This window comes from Chenopodium quinoa, unplaced genomic scaffold (assembly GCF_001683475.1).
Source record: "Chenopodium quinoa cultivar QQ74 unplaced genomic scaffold, ASM168347v1, whole genome shotgun sequence".
Classification (NCBI taxonomy): domain Eukaryota; kingdom Viridiplantae; phylum Streptophyta; class Magnoliopsida; order Caryophyllales; family Amaranthaceae; genus Chenopodium; species Chenopodium quinoa.
Genome location: NW_018742418.1, coordinates 9,936,534 through 9,955,905, shown reverse-complemented (window position 1 = coordinate 9,955,905; position 19,372 = coordinate 9,936,534). Strand labels below are relative to the sequence as shown.

The 19,372-nt window shown below is 40.1% G+C and overlaps 1 protein-coding gene across 1 annotated transcript; it reads left to right on the top strand.

Annotated features, from left to right (window-relative positions):
- The first annotated feature begins 14,465 nt into the window (after positions 1-14,465).
- On the top strand, positions 14,466-15,071 carry LOC110714726. The gene has a single exon (XM_021893267.1). The coding sequence runs from the start codon at positions 14,466-14,468 to the stop codon at positions 15,069-15,071; it is 606 nt and encodes a 201-aa protein (XP_021748959.1).
- Positions 15,072-19,372: the final 4,301 nt, after the last annotated feature.

Genomic DNA, 19,372 nt, shown 5'->3' with positions numbered 1-19,372 from the left:
CGCGTCATGGCATGGCGCGACCCGTGCCTAAACCGCGCTAAAATCGCGCTAACTTTCTGGAAAAAATCTAGTTTTTAGGCAAAGAAGGAGGCGCGCCCGCGCGGGCAGGTGGCGCGCCCGCGCCTCTTCGCTCGCGCCCGCGCTTCTTGCCGTTTTGCAGTTTTATACGACGGTTGATTCTATTTTATATAGAATGAGGTTTTCGAAAAGAAAATATACAGAACATATTTTTCTCATCTTCTCCCCAAGAAATCTCCATTTTTCTCTAAAATTTTCTTGCAAACTATTTTGAGAAAAACTTCTTGATTTTACCCTTTTTTTCGAGAATCATTCATCTTTGTTTTCGATTCTTTGTGCTAAGAACGGAAAGGGCTGTCAATTGTATCTCAAAGGGAATTTTCGGATCAACCTAAGCACTGTGTGGGGGGAAATTAATCCTTTTAGGAAAGTATTCATACGCCTTTGACAGTGTATCAAGATCATAGTCTCAAGGGACATTGCAATTCTCATGTTCATGCTTGGTTGATTGGCTTGGAGTATAGGCAAGTTCTTAAGTTTTCATATTAGTGTTTCTTTTAGAAATTTTCTGTAATTTCTTTTATCTTATAATAATTGATTGTAACACCTTTGTTGTGTTTGTTTGTATTACATTACATTGTTAGTGTAATTACATTACTTAGGTTTTGTCCCACACAATTTATTAAGTGTTTTTCTAGATTGAATACACTGTGAACCTAACATTATTTTGTCTGCCAAATTTAACATAAGGTGTCATGGTGTCTGCTAATGTATTGCACATAATAAGCTTTAATTGCTAAACTCAATTAGCCATGACACAACTTTGTCTAAATACATAATTTTAGGGATATTTGATTCAATAATCAAATTTGGCACATAATTTTCTTTTCTTTTGGTTATCATGTTTCGTCATCATAGAATTTATAAGAAACAGTTCAGATTTTCGAACCCTACCCTCAATGCACTGACAATGAAAACCCTAGATTGTGAAATTGATATAATGAAAACAAAAACAAACAACTTACATTAGAAGACGCTTCAATGGGGTATAGTGTGAATTAGAACGTGAACTGCGCTTCAATGGAGAACGTTTAGTGCGCTTCATGAGAACAAAAATAAAATTGGCTTAGGGTTTGATTAGAAAAAAAACGGGGGGGGGGGGGGGGACAGCGACTTACCAGGCAGCGAGCAGCAGTGACGGCGGTGGCGGCGAGCAGCAGTGACGGCGGTGGCGGCGACCAGCACTTCCCTCTCTTCCTCTTTCTCTATTCCTCTTTCTCTGTCTCTCTGTTTTTCAGTTGGGAAAGGGAAATAATGGCGGATTTCTGGATCTAAAAAACACGATTTGAATTAAAAACTTTCCGACGGAATTTTCTGCCGGAAAATAATTACTTGGGAAATTGTTTGGCTTTTTCAACATATTTCCGACGGAAATAATTTCCTCGGAAACTATATCTTCCGACGGAAATTTCCGTCGGAAGGAATTTTCCGGCGGAAATTTCTTTCTGAAAATTTAATTTCCGAGGAAATTAAAGTCCGTCAAAAATATTCCGGCGGAATTTTCCGACAAACGTAAATTCCGTCGGAATATTCGAAATTTCCGACGAAAATTGTGTCCGTCGGAAAAATTCCCTCGAAAATCTACCTATTTCTAGTAGTGTGGTTATACGATGGGACATATCTGGCCGCATGTGGCCTTAGTGAAGAGATGTCGAGAGGTAGCTAACCGCTTGTTCAATTGTCTTGTAAAACTGATTAACTTTTGTGCCAAACTAACTCCTTGATTCATCTTTTGCAGACAAAGCCATGGAAAAACTCTCGGCTTCAAAAAAAGCTGCTACTTAGTACCGCTCGGCCATCTTGGGCAAGCGGTCAACTGAAGAGCCGCCTGCTCTGCAGGCGCCCAAGGTGAAATTTCAACTGAACAAATCTCATTTAGCTTTTCTGTCGCCTGCTTCTTACTTATTGTGGTTATTTTGCAAGGCAACTTAGCAAAGCCTTCCTCCTCCTCCCAGCCGGATCCTAAAATTAGGAAACAGATGGCTGATGACATAACGACCCCTGGGAGATCCTGGAAACATGTGGCCTCACGGCCAAGGAGCAACCCACCTCCAAAATCTCCAACCGTCCCTGTTGGCAGTCGGCCTGGGAAGGAGAAGGAGAAGCAAGCGGCTGCTGGAGGTATCAAAGAATTGTTTCCTTTCCCTTACCCTTTGAGGGGGTCAAATTTAATCAACAATCGTCTAGCACCTCTGAGGGCAGTCAGTCTATTGGCCGAATTTACACCAAGTACTTATAGGGTATTGATTGTGCAGATGTCTCTCAAAGGCCGAATCTGGTTCAGATGGCTAGGTCCATGCTGAGGGTCATCCCCGTCGAGGACAAGGAGACTATTAAGGGAGTCGACACCCTTAACCTAGAAGCCATTCTGGCTCTCCTGGCAAAGGTATACTTGGTGAAAACTTCTTTTTTGATGTATAAATAATTGTCTGGTCGCCTGTTACTGACGAATGTTTTTTGGCCGAGTGCAGTCTATGCTGCGAGTGTATGGTCTTCGCAAGCCCCTAAACAAAAAGAACAAAGAGGTAAAGGCTGCGAAGGCCCAGGCAGCCTCTGATTCTGACAAAGCTATGTTCCAGATTGCTCAAAATGAACTTCTAACTACTAACATACTGTATTATCAGGCGGCTGCCAACTTGCAGGTCAAAGAGGACTTAGAGGTGGCCAAGAAGAGGATCTGTGAGCTGGAGTCGTCCGTTAAAGACCTCAAGGCTGAGCTTAGGCCTCTTAGGGAGGCGGACCAGGAAGCAGCCGGCCTTCGCAGTAGGGTGGACAAGCTTAAGCTCCGCCTGTAAAACCAAGAGACCCAGCTTGCCAAGAAGTACCTCTCAAGGGCTGATAAAGAAAAGGAGGCCCTGGTCAAGGAAATGATGGATGACAACAGCGCCATCATGAAGATGACATGGGAGGCTATCTTCCCAGAGACCAGCTATGGGAACTAGGAGAATCAGTATGCAGCCTCCTCCAAGGAATATATTGAAAAGTCCTGAACCAAGCCCAAGAGGACAAGGGAGAGGAGGAGAATTCATCTAATTCTGCTTCAGGGGAGCCGGACCAGGTAGAGAAGAAGGGGGAGGTTAATGAAACTGAACAGCGGATGACTGGGGACCAAAAGGATGCGGCTGCTGATGCTGATGTACCCCCTCCGGCTGCTTAAGCTTTCCCTTATTAAATCAATCTTTTGTTCGGCCTACGATGCCTTGTATCATTACCCGACCAAAGGGTCGGGGTTTGTTGACAATTTTAACATTTTTGTCGGTCTCTTGGCCGACTGTTTATATTAAACATCCGTCAGTTTTGGTCGATTTCTCCAAATTTTTTATTTTAAATTTTTGCATGTCATGGATTTTGCTAAGTGTATGTAGCCTGCTTTTTCATGAATGCTTTATATACCAACTGTTTTTTACTGTTTTAGGTATACCGACTGTTTTAGTCCCTGGGCGGCTGTGCACTTGGTTTTCAAAGGCTGATGGATTGACTTGGAAAACTTTGATAGTTTAGAGTATGGCTGATTTCTAAGTCAATCAATCACTATGGTGGCCCCAAACCTGGTGGACAAACGACCATTGGACAGACGGTCATACACTCAGCATGATCCGACTCTAGGCCTCAACATAGTTCTATAGGCGAACCACACTTATCCACTAAGTTTTGTACTTAGTTTACTTTATTGATTGTGATTTGTCCGTTTGTTTGGTATCCGTACAAAAACAGGCACCAAACGAGACGTTTAACCAAAGTTGCAACCGCTTGTTGAGATACAGGCGATAGCTTGAATCGTTTGGCTAACCTAAATAGGAATAGTGGCCAAATTCCATCTATTTATCAAAAGGATAAGTGGCTCCTTTCATACTTTTTAGGTTCCATATTAGGTTAGGTCACGCAACTATAAGTTAACTTTGGGGTTAACCAGTCTTCGTCACTTGGCTCTTAAGTAAATAGAGGAAATAGTCAGTTGTGGCCGCATGTTGTTTCTCCATTTGCTAAGTTACTTAGCTTATTACCCAAATAACTGCCAGGTTTAGAACTCAGCTTATGCCGACTGCATTGTCCCAAGCAATAGCAGGCGGTTTCTGACTTAGATTTGAACTGTCTACCGCTTGTTTGAAATAAGCGGCATGTTTATCTTTGTCTCAAGTCAAACGACTGGGAGGTTGTCTTAGAGACATTCGGTAGGGCCATTTGTTTTAGGTTCATAGAGCAATGTGCCACCCAAATGGGAGATGCTCTCTGCGACGAATTCACCCGGATGGATGTCGTCGGACGCTTGCTCAAGTTTGGGACAGACGTATTAGTTTAATTTAATTAGGATCATCCGGCCATGGGCCTCAATTTGATCATCCGGCATAAACCTTAAGTTGATCATCCGGCCATAGGCCTCATTAGGTTGTTCAGAAAAGAACATAGTTTCCAAGTTCAGAAAAAGAACACATTTTTACTCACGTGAGAGTAGGTGTTAAAAGAAATAAGGCCGATTGTGTATTGCATAGGCGGCTTACCCCACTAGGAGGAGACTTACAAAATACTAAAATAAATTGCAAATTTTATTGATATGCTTTCATGTACAAATAATCTACAAAATCTCAGAAGTAGTACTTTTTCAAGTCTACGTTCCAAGTTCTGGCTAGCTGCCCGCCGTCTGGTGTTTCCAGGCGGTAGGTGCCGCCTCTAACTTCTTCATAGATTCGGTAGGGGTCATCCCAATTAGGAGTCAGCTTTCCCTGCTCGTTGGCCCTACCAACACAAAGTCCCCTACTTTCAGGGGGCGCTTGTGCACTCTTTTGTTGTAAGCTCTCGTCATTCTCAGACGGTAGATCTCGTGACTCAAAGCCGCATTGTCCCTGCGTTCTGGAAGTAAGTCCAATGCTAGCCGCATGGCCTCCCAGTTAGCCTCTTCGTCATAAAGCATGACCCGAAGAGTCGGCTCATAATGCTCCATAGGCAAAACAGCTTCTGCCCCATAAACCATGAGAAATGGGGTTTCACCAGTCGCCCCTTTTTCAGTCGTCCTGATGGCCCACAGAACATGCGGTAGCTCATCAGCCCATAGGCCACCGGCTCATTCAATTTTCTTTTTGATGCCATCAGATATTAATTTGTTGAAGGCTTCAACCTGACCGTTTGCTTGGGGACGGCCGACTGATGCAAAACAGTGAGAGATCCCTTGGTCTCCCAACCAGTTCTTGAGAGCAGGCGTCTCAAATTGAGGACCATTGTCAAAGACCATAGACATGGGTACCCCATACCGAGTAATGACATTTCTCCAGATGAAGGAGATAACATCTTTTGTTTTAACGCCTTTGACTGCCTCCACCTCTACCCACTTAATGAAGTAGTCGAAAGCAACCATAATGTATCTCCGTCCGCCTGTAGCAGGCGTATACAGACCCAGAATGTCCATGCCCTATTTGGCAAATGGTATTGGGCTATGGATAGCCGTCAGGTCGGTGGCTGAGCGATGGATGAGCTTGCCAAACCTTTGACACTTGTCACATTTTTTCACCATCTCCATGGCATCTGCTTCTAGGGTTGGCCAGAAGTAGCCTTGCCTCCTGGCTCTCTTTGCTAGGGTTCTGTCGCCTATATGGGAGGCGAGGAAGCCCGAGTGCAAGTCTTCTAGGACCTTTCGTCCCTTCTCTGGTGGAACACATTTCAAAAAAGGTTGGAGATAGCCTTTCTTAAAATGCTCTCTATTGTGAATTTCAAAATTGACTACACGTTTTTTCATGGCAACCATCTCTGGGTAGGTATCCGGCAAGGTGCCATATGTTAAGTAATCTTGGATGCCATTCATCCAAGTTGAGCTTCGATCTAGGATCCCAATGGGTTCCTCTTCGATGCTCCTTATTTCCATCACTTTCCAAAAACTAATCTCGTTGTTCGAGGCCTGGAACTTAAACCGTAGTGCATATTCGTACTTATCTCCTTCAAGAGACTGATATATGACGCCTGCACCACAACCGTTCATTGTGGAACTCCCGTCCACATATACCTTCCAGACTTGTTCAAAATTTTTGGATCAGACGGCCTAGTCATTTCAACAATGAAGTCAACAAACGCTTGCCCCTTCACTGCTTTCCTTGGCTCAAAAGTTATTTCAAGGCTTTGAATCTCAATCGCCCATTTGATCATTCGACTGGATGATTCCATGGTTGTCAGTGGCCGCTTGATTGGCTGGTCAGTGTAGACCACGACCGGATGCGCCAAGAAGTAAGGTTTCAACTTCTTAACTGCCATGAAGAGGGAAAGTCCAAAATTTTCAACCATGGGGTACCTTAGCTATACATTCCGTAGAACATGCCTGATGAAGTAGACTGGGAGCTGGGTGCCGCTTCGTTCAGCAAGGAGAACAGCACTAAGCGCATGGTCAGAGACGGCTAGGTACATGTACAACACTTCTTTTGGCAAAGGACTGACCAGCCTTGGTAAAGAGTACAAGCATTCCTTCAACTCTTGGAAGGCCGCCTCTGCATCCGCCCCCTATTCAAACATAGTCATCTTCTTAATATCTTGGAAGAAATAGAGGCACTTGTTGCCTGACCAACTGAGGAATCTTCCCAATGCAGCCAGACAGCCTGTTAATTTTTGAACTTCTTTTACAGTGCGGGGCGACTGCATGTCTATGACCGCCTGTATTTTTTCCGGGTTGGCCTCTATCCCCCTTTGATCAATCAAAAATCGGAGGAACTTCCCAGACTCAACACCAAAGACACACTTCTTGGGATTGAGCATGACCTGGTGTCGCCTGAGTGTGGCGAATGTTTCTTGAATTCTGTAAGATGGTCCGTTTGTAGTTTGGATTTGACTATCAAATCATCAATGTACGCCTCCACATTCCTTCCAATTTGATTAATGAAGACTGTATTAATCATTCTCTGGAAGGTAACAGACGCATTCTTTAATCCAAACGGCATCACAGTGTAACAGTATAACCCCTGATCAGTGACGAATGCTGTCTTTTCTTGATCTTTCTTCCACAGAGGTATCTGGTGAAAACCTGAATAGGTGTCCGTAAAGCTCATCAAGGCATGGCCGGCTGTAGAGTCGACCAGACTGTCGATCTTTGGAAGAGGATAGCTATCCTTCGGACATGCCTTATTCAAGTTTATGTAGTCTACACACATGCGTCAGGTTCCATTCGGCTTCTTAACAAGCACAATATTGGCAACGCAATCAGGAAAATAGCATTGTCGAATGAACCCAACATCTAACAATTTTTTCACCTCGGCGGCTGCCGTCTGGCTTCGTTCTTCCCAATGGTTCATTTTCTTTTGCCTGACCGGCTTCTTTTTAGGATCCACAGCAAGCTTGTGGACGGTTAGATTTGGGCTGATGCTTGGCATCTCGTCCACCTCAAAGGCAAAGATGTCTTTGAATTCTTCTAATAAGTTGTGCAAGTCTGCACTAAGTTTAGCAAAAGCAGTCGTCCCCACCTTGACAGTTCGTTCAGGACGAAAGTCATCCAGAATGATGTCCATGTGCTCACCAGGGGACGCAGTTCATCCGGCCATTCACCGGACAAAGATTGTTATTGCTTATCATTTTTCTCGGCCTCCATTTGGCTGGCCTTTCTCTTCTTGCCGTCTGCTGTGGCAGCAGGCGCGACTTCCTTGACTTGGTGAAGGGCAGTAGTTTCTCCACTAGGGCCGGCTGCGACCACAGTGGGTTTGACATCAGAGAGATAACACTCCCTGGCCATCTTTTGGTCTCCCCGTAGGGAGCCGACTGTTCCATCATCCCTCTCAAACTTGAGGAGCATAAGAGAAGGAATGATAACAACCTTGGATTCATTCAGGGTGGGTCGCCCCAAAATCATGTTATAGGCCGTCAGCTCTTCAACAACTAAGAACCGGACCAGCATGTGGCGTCCCTCCCCTTTTTCGCCCAGACGAATGGGTAGGTCTATTCGACCTACCAGATGTACCACACCACCCTCAAATCCCACTAAGGGATGAGTGACCTGGTGCATGCTCCCGGGCGTGTACCTGAGCTTGGCCAGGCACTTGTGAATGATGAGATCAAACGAACTCCCAGTGTCAATGAGGATTCGGCCAACTCTTTGGTTAGCCACTTTGCATTCGATGACAATAGGGTCATCATGTGGCCTCCTGACTTTTCCCTTGTCATCCTCAATAATTACAACTTCAAGAAAGGAGTCCTTGGACGCCTGCCCCTCGTCGACCGAGTTGACGTCGAGCCGTCTGATGTAGTCCTTGTTACTCCGGATCGTTAAGTCGTCTCCAACAAAGTCGTCTGCTATTATATAGATCGGAGTTTCTTCAGTGTCCGAACTATTAGCAGAGTGAGGCTTCTTCTTAGACGACTGCCCAGGGTTAGTTTGAAGAGTAACCTTGGACCTCAAAATATAAGACTTGAAACTCCTTTATTAGTCAGACGGTCCAACAGCCGCTTGAGACTAAAGCATTTGTTGGTGTCATGGCCAATATCCTCATGGTAGTGGCCATATTTATTTTTATTCCAATTTTTGGCGGAACCTTTCATAGCAGTCGGATTATCAATGGAGACCCGGTCCTTAATCTCCATGAGGATGGAGTGGCAGTCTTTATTGAATTCGTACTTTGGGGAGTACGTTTTCGTTTCTCTCTTTTTGTTCTGGGACGGTTGTTCAGAAGTATCAGCCACCTAGACTTCTTTTCTTTTCTTTGCTTTCTTAGCCAGCTGTAATGGCCGACTCTCTTTTTTGTTAGACCTCTCTGAGTCCGACTGTTTACTGATGTTGTAGAACTGATCCATAGTGACTTGTGTGATTTTTATAGTACTCCTTCTTTGGGGAATAAAAGATACATGATTATGTTTATAAATGATTATTCTAGATTTTGTTATGTGTATCTCTTACACTCCAAAGATGAAGCTTTGGTAAAGTTTGATATTTATAAAAGGAAAGTAGAATTGGAAGTAGAATCATTAATTAAGAGAATAAGAAATGATAAGGGAGGGGGATATTATGATCCAACTTATTTTCAATCTTTGGGTATAATTCATGAGACTACGGCGGGTTATGCACCACAATCAAATGGTGTAGCTGAAAGGAAAAAACAGAACTCTTGAAGAAATGGTTAATTCCATGTTATCTTACTCTACTTTGAGTGAAGGGTTCTGGGGTGAAGCAATGTTGACAGCTTGTCACATTCTTAACCGGGTTCCCACTAAGGGAAAACAATCTACTCCTTATGAACTTTGGTACAAAAGAAAGCCAAACTTGAAGTATCTCAAGGTTTGAGGTTGTAGGGCAATCGTGAGAGTGCCCGGTAACAAAAAGAGAAAGCTCGGTGAAAGGGGCTTGGATTGCATTTTCATAGGTTATGCTGAGCATAGAAAAAGCTATAGGTTCTATGTAATAGAACAAAAATGACTATATATCGATTCATTCGGTTATTGAGTCGAGAGATGCAATTTTTGATGAAAATCGGTTTTCATCAATGAGTAGACCGGAAGATCTATAAATCAGTGTCAATGATAGGGAGATAGTAGAATTGAATAATCAACTTGAACCTCATGAAGATACATTCGAAAGTGAGAATGTTGAAACTCCTCAAGTTAGGAGAAGTTCTAGGGAAAGAAGACCTAGGAATCCTCTTGATGACTTTAGAATTTATTTAGTTGAAGGTTCTAGGAATGTCCTTAGTTCCAATATTCCATATTGTTTTAATGTGGATAGTGATCCAAAGAGTTATAGTGAGGCCATATCTTCTCAAGATAGTGCATTTTGGAAGGAAGCTATAAATGATGAGATGGATTCCATCATGGGAAATAATACCTGGGTCTTAGAGGATTTAGCTCCCGGTTGCAAACCTCTTGGTTATAAGTGGATTTTCACTAGGAAAAGGAGGCCGGATGGCTCCATAGTGAAATTTAAAGCCAGATTGGTTATCCAAGCCTTTAGGCAAAAGCATGGTGTTGATTATTTCGATACCTATGCACCAGTTGCAAGAATTACCTCCATAAGGTTATTAATTGCAATGGCTTCGGTATATAATCTAGTGATTCATAAAATGGATGTCAAGACGACATTCCTTTATGGAGATCTAGAGGAAGATATATGAAATACCCCGAAGGGTTTGTTTTGAAAAGACAGGAAAATAAGGTTTGTAAATTGATTAAGTCATTGTATGGACTTAAACAAGCACCAAAGCAGTGGCATCGGAAATTTGATGACACAATTTTGTCCTTTAGATTCAAAGTGAATCAAGCTGATAAGTGTATATATACCAAATTTGATGAAAAAGGTCATGGTGTCATCATTTGTCTATATGTTGATTATATGCTTATCTTTGGTACAAGTCTACAACAAGTAGAATTAACCAAGGAATTCTTATCCTCATCTTTTCAGATGAAGGATTTGGGGAAGGCGGATGTCATTTTGGGCATCAAGATTATTAGGGACAATGGACGACTTATCTTAAGTCAATCTCATTATATTGAGAAGATGATCAAACGGTTTTATATGTTTGATAAGTGTCCTGTAAACACCCCCATGGAACCTAATGTTAAATTGGTTAAGAATTCGGGGAAAATGGTTTCCCAATTGGAATATTCGAGGATAATTGGATCCTTAATGTATGCCATGACAAGTACAAGACCGGATATTGCATTGGTTGTAGGGAAACTTAGTAGATTTACTAGTAACCCGGGTGTGCAACATTGGTTTCCAATTCGAAGGGTCTTGAGGTACCTAACGGGTAAGTTAGACTATGGTCTGACTTATAGTGGATTTCCTTTGGTTTTAGAAGGATATTCGGATGCTAGTTGGATCACTTACAAAGAGGATGACTCTTCTGTTAGTGGTTGGGTATTCATGTTTGGGGGAGGTGTCATTTCATGGTCTTCTAAAAAACAAACTTGCATTGCGGATTCCACTATGGAAACGGAGTTTATTTCCCTTGCTTTAGCTAGTAAGGAAGTTGAGTGGTTGAGGAATCTCATGATAGAATTGCCTTTATTGCCAAAGTCAATGCCACCGGTGGCAATCCATTGTGATTTGAATTCGGCTTTAATAAAGGCATATAGTCAAGTGTATAATGGTAAGTCTCGGCATATTTCACTTAGGGATAGCCTAGTGAAAGTGCTTATCAATGATGAGGTCATAAGTCTTGACTATATTCCAACAAAGTTAAATTTGGCGGATTGCTTTACAAAGGCAATGCCAAGGCATTCCATCATATTTGCTATGAATGGAATGAGTTTATGTCCAAAAACACAAATTTGTGAAACCCAATCTAACTCTTGAAGAAACATCAAGTCTTAGATTCAATGTGGTTGAATTGAATTTTTGTTGTTTGTCAGCAATGTTTGATGACCCATATTGCTATATTACTTGTGATGTGTAAGGTAGCGTCTATTTAAAGTTCTCAAAGATTTAGAGTTAAGAAGCTCTAAATGAAGGTGTCTTGTCACTAGGGCACTATCACGTATATGAGAACCTACCTATATAATTTGAAGTTTAACCGCTTCAAGAAGTCTAGATGGACATATAGACTTTGATGAACTTATGAAAGATACGGACACATGGCTGTTAAAAGTGTCAAGTGATGATTAATTAGATTTGTCTTGTGTGTAATTCACCTTCTAATGGTTGGATATATTCGTGTGATTCAATCCATATGGAAATCATGGAATATGATCATCGTTAAGTGTGTTGTACTAGGTGTCAATTCAATCCGTAGGGACATTGACATTGATGCATGAGATGTGGCTTAAATTGATAGTAGTGGAGAAAGTTTTAAAGTACACACTCTATATGGGGAGGATTGTTGGAATATATAGAGTGTATGTGGGGAGTTGGGATACCGCGCCGCGGCATAGGGTGTCGCGCCCGCAGCATAGGGTGTCGCGCCCGCGGGTCTGGGGAGAGCCCTCTCCCAGGGCGCGGCCCGGCATCTCCAGAAAGTTGGGAGTGAACCATGTTCACCCTGTCCGCCGCGCCCACGAGTTAGGCTGTCGCGCCCGCGGCCCTCTGGCAGTTGCAGTTTTTTCGATCTTCTATTAAAAAGATGTGATTGAGAGAGATGATGATTTAGTTTTCTCTCTGGTTCTTCCTCTCCAAGAAATATAATTCTCCACATTTTTCATTGAGAAATCTTGCAAACTTCTCTTTGAAAAATTCTAAAAATTTAGCCTTCTTTGTGAATTATTCATTGTATTTCGATTATAGTGCTAAGAACGAAATTTGCTGTCAATTGTATCTCAAAGAGGATTTTCGGTTTAACCCAAGCACCATGTAGGGGAAATAAACCTCCTTAGGAAAGTGTATACACGCCTTTGATAGTGTATCAAGGTTTGAGTTTTACGGGACATTATCATTCTCTTGTTCATGCTTGTTGTCATTGGCTTGGAGGAAAGGCAAGTTTGACTTTTCACACTAGTGTAGTCCTTTGTAAATTTCTGTAATTTCTTAGATTTTGATAATACTTGATTGAAATACATTATGTTGTATTTGATATTTACAATCTATATTGTAATCATATAATTTAGGTTTTGTTCCCATACATATTTTAAGTGTTTTCTTCATTGAAATCACTGTAAACCTAACAGATGTATGATCGTAGGCCTTCCTTCTCTCCCTGCTGTATAGCTCCCAAGTCAAGACTTGTTTTCTTCGCAGGGATGTTCATTGAGAAGTTGGACGCAAATAAGTATGCAAGCGTCCTGAAATTATTGATGCATCCGGTTGGCAAGTTGCCGAACCATTGTTGGGAGACGCCCTTCAATGTGGCCGGGAAGCATCTACACCATGCGACATCATCCAGCCCTTGAAAATACATAAGGTTGGTGTATGCCATTAGGTGGTCTTCTGGGTTGGTGGTACCGTCATAGGCACCTACCAGCACATTTTTCACCTTTGGCCGGCTGTGCGACCTCAGTTATTTCCTTGGAGAACACAGAGGGTTGTTCTCCAAGTCTTAGCAGTCGAAGCTGTCAGTCCAAGGGTTGGACATTGTGTGTCGCCTGCCCCCCGAAGAGGGTCGGCTGCATGTAAGGTTGTCCATACGGCATGTACGACTGTTGAGGTGCATACAGGGCCGCATGAAGCGTCTGAGGACTAGAGTGGGCGGACATGCCGCGTTTCTGGTTCTCTCGGTTTGATTGTGAATACCTCATTGAGGTATTCTAAAAGCTGTCTTGTAAGTTCGACGTTGAAGCCGACTCCGACAGTTGTATGTTCTTCTTTTGCTGGATTAACATCCGGGCATCAGAATAAGTTTTCTTTGAACCATCCGACTGTACATGCCGGATGGCCTTCCTCTTCCCTGGCTCAGGGAACCGAAGTCTGGCCAAATTTATCAAGGGCTTCTGTCCCTCCCTTGATTTAGGGTAAGGAGTGGCCTCTCGGTCTTAAACCAACTTATTCCTCCCAAAATGGGAGGGCTTTTTGGCTGACTATTCCGACTAGTTCACTATGGCCCGCCTATTCGCCATTTCGTTCCCTCTTTTCGATGGCACAGATGCGCCTAGTTCTCAGGGACTCGTTAGGGGACGTGTGTGTGTCGAATTCACAGTCGTCATCTGTATCCTGGTTTGTATAGACCTGGACGTCGGCCATAGGCCGCTTCTCATTAAGAGGCGGTACAGTTTCTTGTGAAGTCATCTTAAAGTACTCTCCCCATAGACGGAGCCAAATGTTTCAGGGTTTTTGGATGTCCTGCGGGAAAGTTACAACACCAAGACTGGCCTCTGGATGTATGTACCTGCAAAACAACGGAGACTCCTGTGGGTGGGAGTTCCGCCTCCGACGATCAAGTTAGAACGTGTTCGAAAGTAAAGATGTGGAAAGTAAAGGGGATCGGGCTCCTCTTGGAAGGAGAGTGATTATCCAACTGTCTGAGACAGTCTCAATATCCGAGCCTTAGCTCTCGAGGAGTGCAATTAATGCTGGGTTTAATGCGCAGCAATCAATATACACGTGTGTTTTTTGAATTTCTGAATGATGTTCTCAGAGGGAACATCTCCCTTTTATAGGGTCTTGAAATGTGTGCCCAGTACTAGGTTTTCAGAAACCTAGGACTGACTGGGCTTGCCTAGGTATTTGGGCCCTTAAAGACCACTTTCCTAGTTGGCCATCTGTTTGCCACGTGTCGTGGCCTGATTGGTCCACCTTGGACCTCTCACGAGGTGACACGTGGCAGGCTCTAGTTGGTCCACGTGGATGACATGTGGCAGAGTATAATAGGTCCATGTGGCGGGATAAATCCCCTAATCAAGACCTGATTGAACTTATTGAAACTTATTAGACGACCTGATTGAACTTATTAGACTTTAATGATTAAACTTATTAGACATTATTGAATTTATTGGAATTTACTAGAGCTTATTAGACTTTATTGAAATTTATTATTATCATTGAGGTACTTTGGTGGGCAATGTTGAATATGTATCGGGATGTGTCAACAAATGTGAGGACATGTGGAGGGTTGACAAAAGATTTTCCTATTACAATTGGATTGCATCAAAGGTCTGCATTAAGCCCCTTCCTTTTTGCAATGGTTCTAGATGAAGTAACTAGACCAATTCAAGATGAAGTCCAATGGTGTATGCTATTTGCGGATGATATCGTTTTGGTGGATGAAACTAAAGATGCCAAGTTGGAGCAATGGAGGCAAAGGTTGGAATCTAGAGGGTTTAAGCTAAGTCGAAGTAAGACTGAATATTTGGTCTGCCGCTTTGATACTCAGAGGGGGACAAGCAATGAGGTGGTGAGTTTGGATGGAAAGGACTTGACCATGAGCGAATGTTTTAAATATCTTGGGTCGATTATCCAGAAAAATGGTGACATTGATCAAGACATGGCCCACAGGATTATGTCGGGATGGCTTAAGTGGAGAGCGGCCACGGGAGTGTTATGCGACCGAAGCATTCCATTACAGTTGAAGGGAAAATTATATAGGACTGCCATAAGACCAGTGTTGCTCTATGATACAGAATGTTGGGCTTCTAAGAAGGAGCACATTAGAAAGATGGAGGTTACGGAAATGTGAATGTTGAGGTGGATGTGCGGGAACACTCTAAGAGGTAGAATAAAAAAAATGAGGTTATTCGCAAGAAGGTAGGTGTGGCAGGTATTGCAGACAAATTAAGGGAAAATCTTCTGCGTTGGTTTAGGCATATAAGATGAAGACCCGAGGATGCACCGGTATGAAGAGTGGAAAAGTGGGACCATGGAGGGGTTAAACGAGGGAGAGGGAGACCGAAAATGACTTGGATGGTAGGATTTAAAAAGGATATGAAGTATATGGAGGTGCATGAGGATGAGGCATTGGATCGTAAGGGATGGAGGAGGAGGATTTTTGTCGATTATTACACGAAATAATCAAATTTGATTCATGTAGCTGACCCCACTTATGGGATTAAGGCTTTGATTGATTGATTGTTGTTTGTTTGTTTGTTTATTTGGTAAAATATATATTTTTGTATAATACAAGTATATATTTACTTGGAACCAGTAAAATATATATTTTGGTATAATTCAAGTATATATTTCGATTCCTCATCCCCACACACCAATATTAATTTCCAATATTAATTTCCAATTTCAATGTTACTTTCAATATATTTTCAAAACGAATGATCAGCCAACTTTATTTGGTCAGGAGATCGGCTAAAAATTTGCGCTACACAGTACACATACTCATTTTCTAATTTAAACTCATAAACGAAGTTCCAGATTTTTGTAGTATTCCCTTTATCCCAAATTATCCATATAAGATTAGGGATCAAAGTACTCAACTCTGTACAAATTGTCAAATTATTGAAGTCATCACTTATGTACTCGTTTTACAAAGAACATTGAAGGAAAATGAAAATTGTTGATAGACATTAGTAAATAAATTTAACTTTCATATATCAAACAATCTCTAAATGTATTTAGCAAGTAGAATTTATATTTATTGGAAATCCCTATCCCCCACAGGTTGAGATAACTCTTGATCTTATTAATAGTATTTGAACAATTATATCCTCTAAAATCCCAATTTATTCATTTATTTGCCCTTATTAATGTTACTCCTTGTTTTTTTAAAATTAACTTTTAATAATAGTGTGCAGATATTTATTCCCTTATAAATATTTGTTTACCTATTTTCCCTCATTAATCAACAACTAAATTTGTGACATAAAGTCAAACCAAAAGAATTTCGTGTACATGTCCGTGCCAGAACGCACACATTAGCCACTATACTCCTTACCTTTTAAAAAGACTTGAGATAATTCCTATGAATATTGTTTGGACAATTATACCCTCTAAAAGGTCTATTTATTTAATTTGTCTTCATTAATGTTAATTGATTTTTGTATTAACTCTTAAAAATAGTGTGTGGACATTTATACCCCTACAAATATTTATTTACATATTTTCCCTCATTAATACTGATAGCAACTAAATTTGTGCATAATGTCAAACCAAAAGAGTTCTCTAAGTAATGATATGGAAAGTCCATAAAAAGCTTTTATTTAAAATATAAACTAGTTTTTAGGCTCGGGCGATCTCCCGAATTACCGCTTTAATTCCATAATTGAAATTCTTATTTATATTTAATTTTAGTAGAATGTCATATAATATGGTGATAGCTTAGTGGTTGATGCTTTAGTTTTTATACTAAAGTTGTGGTTCAAATCTGTATAATCCATATTTTTAAGCACGTGAAATAAAAAGACTCGATTAATCGAGGAGGGCGCCACGTGGCATGTAAGCTTGTTTAAGAACGTCTTTTAATATATAGTGTTAGTGTGTGACTCAGGCTTTGCTCCAGGTAATACTTTGAATAATTTCATTTTTATATTAGGCGCTTTAAAAGACTTATTAATTTTTTAACGTGAGTAAATTAGAATACAATGACAACAATAGCTTATTTTGGAATTATTATTATTTTTTTTTTATTTTTTTTTTTTGGTTTTTATTCTACGTTTTAATACATGTATGTACTTATATATAAATGTGGATTAATATTGTATGATTTAATTCTAGCTAAGATGGTAATACATGTGGTTTCCATGCAATGAGGTTTGGGGTTCAAATTTCTTTGTATGCATTTTTAATTAAGATCATTGAATGAGGATGTGGCATGATGCTAAAGGTTGTTGAATAATGATGTGGCGTCATATTGTTGTAAGAAAGGATACACGTGGCACATACACAATTTTATAAATGTCTTTTAATCAATAGTATAAATAAATAGATAGATAACTTATCATCTAAACTCTATTGTTATTGTGTCTATTCGAACACCCTTATAATAATTATCTTACTATTTAGCAATAATTAACTCAATATATGCACTAATACTTCACCATTCTTTTTCTGTTACAAGCATTACATGTTATTTCTTATCAATTATTTCTAAATTAACCATATTAGAGTTTAATTCATGCAATAGTTGCTTAAAATTTTTATCGTTATAGTTTCAAACTACTATATTTTCAACTCATTTAGTTTAAATATTACAAAATTGTAATATTTGTTCAGACCAATATCTAGTTGAGCACTATATTTACAAGTAGACACAAAATAGTCTTTTTTTCACAGTTTTAATCCACATTAGGACATTAAGATCTTCAACCAAGAATATAATTATAAACTAGATTAGTACTACTCTTGCAATGTAGGATTTAGAGAAAAAAATTCAATAAAAAGTATAAAATAATTAATTCACAAAAGGAGGATTTTTGGAAAGAGACTAATACGTTTGTGGTTAATTAATGTTCACACTTTTATTTAATTTTTCAATATTGAATTTGGAAGGAAGTCGACAAAAATATGGGAAAATAATCAAATATGATGTCATAAGCAATTTTGGAGGGATCTATTTTCTTGTGGAATTGACATGTGTATAATGGTTTTTTTTTTTTTGACAAGAAGAATAAAGATTTTATTAATGGAAGATAGTCAAACGGCACTTACAAACAATTCCTAGGAAATCTAAAAAGTTCCAACATAAATACAAATCACCTTAGAACTAGTTACATCGCAGATTCGATCAACAATCGCCTTAATAAAAAATTTCATCCGAAACAATACAATCTGTGAGTTAGCACTAATTCGGCTTGAGATCCATGGATGAATAATTGTTTGGGTGAAAAAACTCATATAGCCTTCTAGATACCTTCGGAGATTATAAAACCCTAAATTTCAATCTTTGACAGACGAACGAACAAAGAAATTAAGCCTAATAGAATAATCACCATCATAAAGATGGGATCCATTTATTGAAAGCATTAAAATGTTTTTTTGAGGCTTACCACCGGTAAAAACACCGGTGGAAGCCCCTACAAAAATTTACAATTGAGATCAGAAGAAAAGAGATAAAAGAGAAAGAGAGGAAAGGAGAAGAGTGAAGGAAAACCTTCAAAAAATTAGAAAAAACTAGCAATGGAGGATAGAAAAACCTTCCTAAGGGAGAAACCCTAGAGGGAACCAAAAACCCTCCCAAAGAGAAAATCTAGAGGGAGTAATTGACATGTGTATAATGGTGATGTAATTGACATGTTTTTATTTTATTTTAGTTATATAGTTATAGATATTCTTTAGAGTTAATATTTCAAAAGTACTTGATAATTAAAGTTTATCTGATCTCTTTTCGAGATGAAAATTTCAAATGAGAATCAACCAATATTAATAATGGGAAATGGGTAGGTCATTAAGGTCAATATAATGATGTATCGATCAATACTATTAATATGGGATAGATCAAAGATAGATTTGTTTGTGTTTGTGCAAATTCATTACATAAGTTGCAACGGTCTTCGCATGTGGCAGTAAATGATCAGTGTAAACATGTCACTAGTATAAATCAATTTGGATATAGAGTTTTAACAATATCGTCAATGGCGTTAATGGTATTGAAGACGTGTTAGTGTGGGCTACACATACGTTTTTTTAAGACCTAATATACGTTTACTCATGTAATAGGTTGCATAAATTTATGGTCTCTTTGTTACATTTGGTTGTTGGGAGATTTTTTGTTAGCTTTAGATTTACTTCACAACTATTTCTTTTGTCTTATAGAAGCTATCGTTACAGAAAAGTGATAGATGGGTGGAAATCCAAGTTAGACTTGAACTGATTTATGCAGTTTGGTGGCTGGTAGTAATTAGTTTAGGAATAAATTAATCAATCACTATATATTCCTTCCATTATTGACTTTTGTATCCATTTATTGTACTCCCTCTATTTTTAAATATTTGCTTCACTTTTTATTTTCGACCGTTTTTAAATACTTGCTCCATTTTCTTATTTGGAACGTTTTTACAATATTTAATTCATTCCTCTCAACTAGTGGACCCA

What these genes read in the sequence shown, in the direction of transcription:
- LOC110714726 (XM_021893267.1), top strand. Translation starts at nt 14,466, where the DNA reads ATGTATCGGGATGTGTCAACAAATGTGAGGACATGTGGAGGGTTGACA.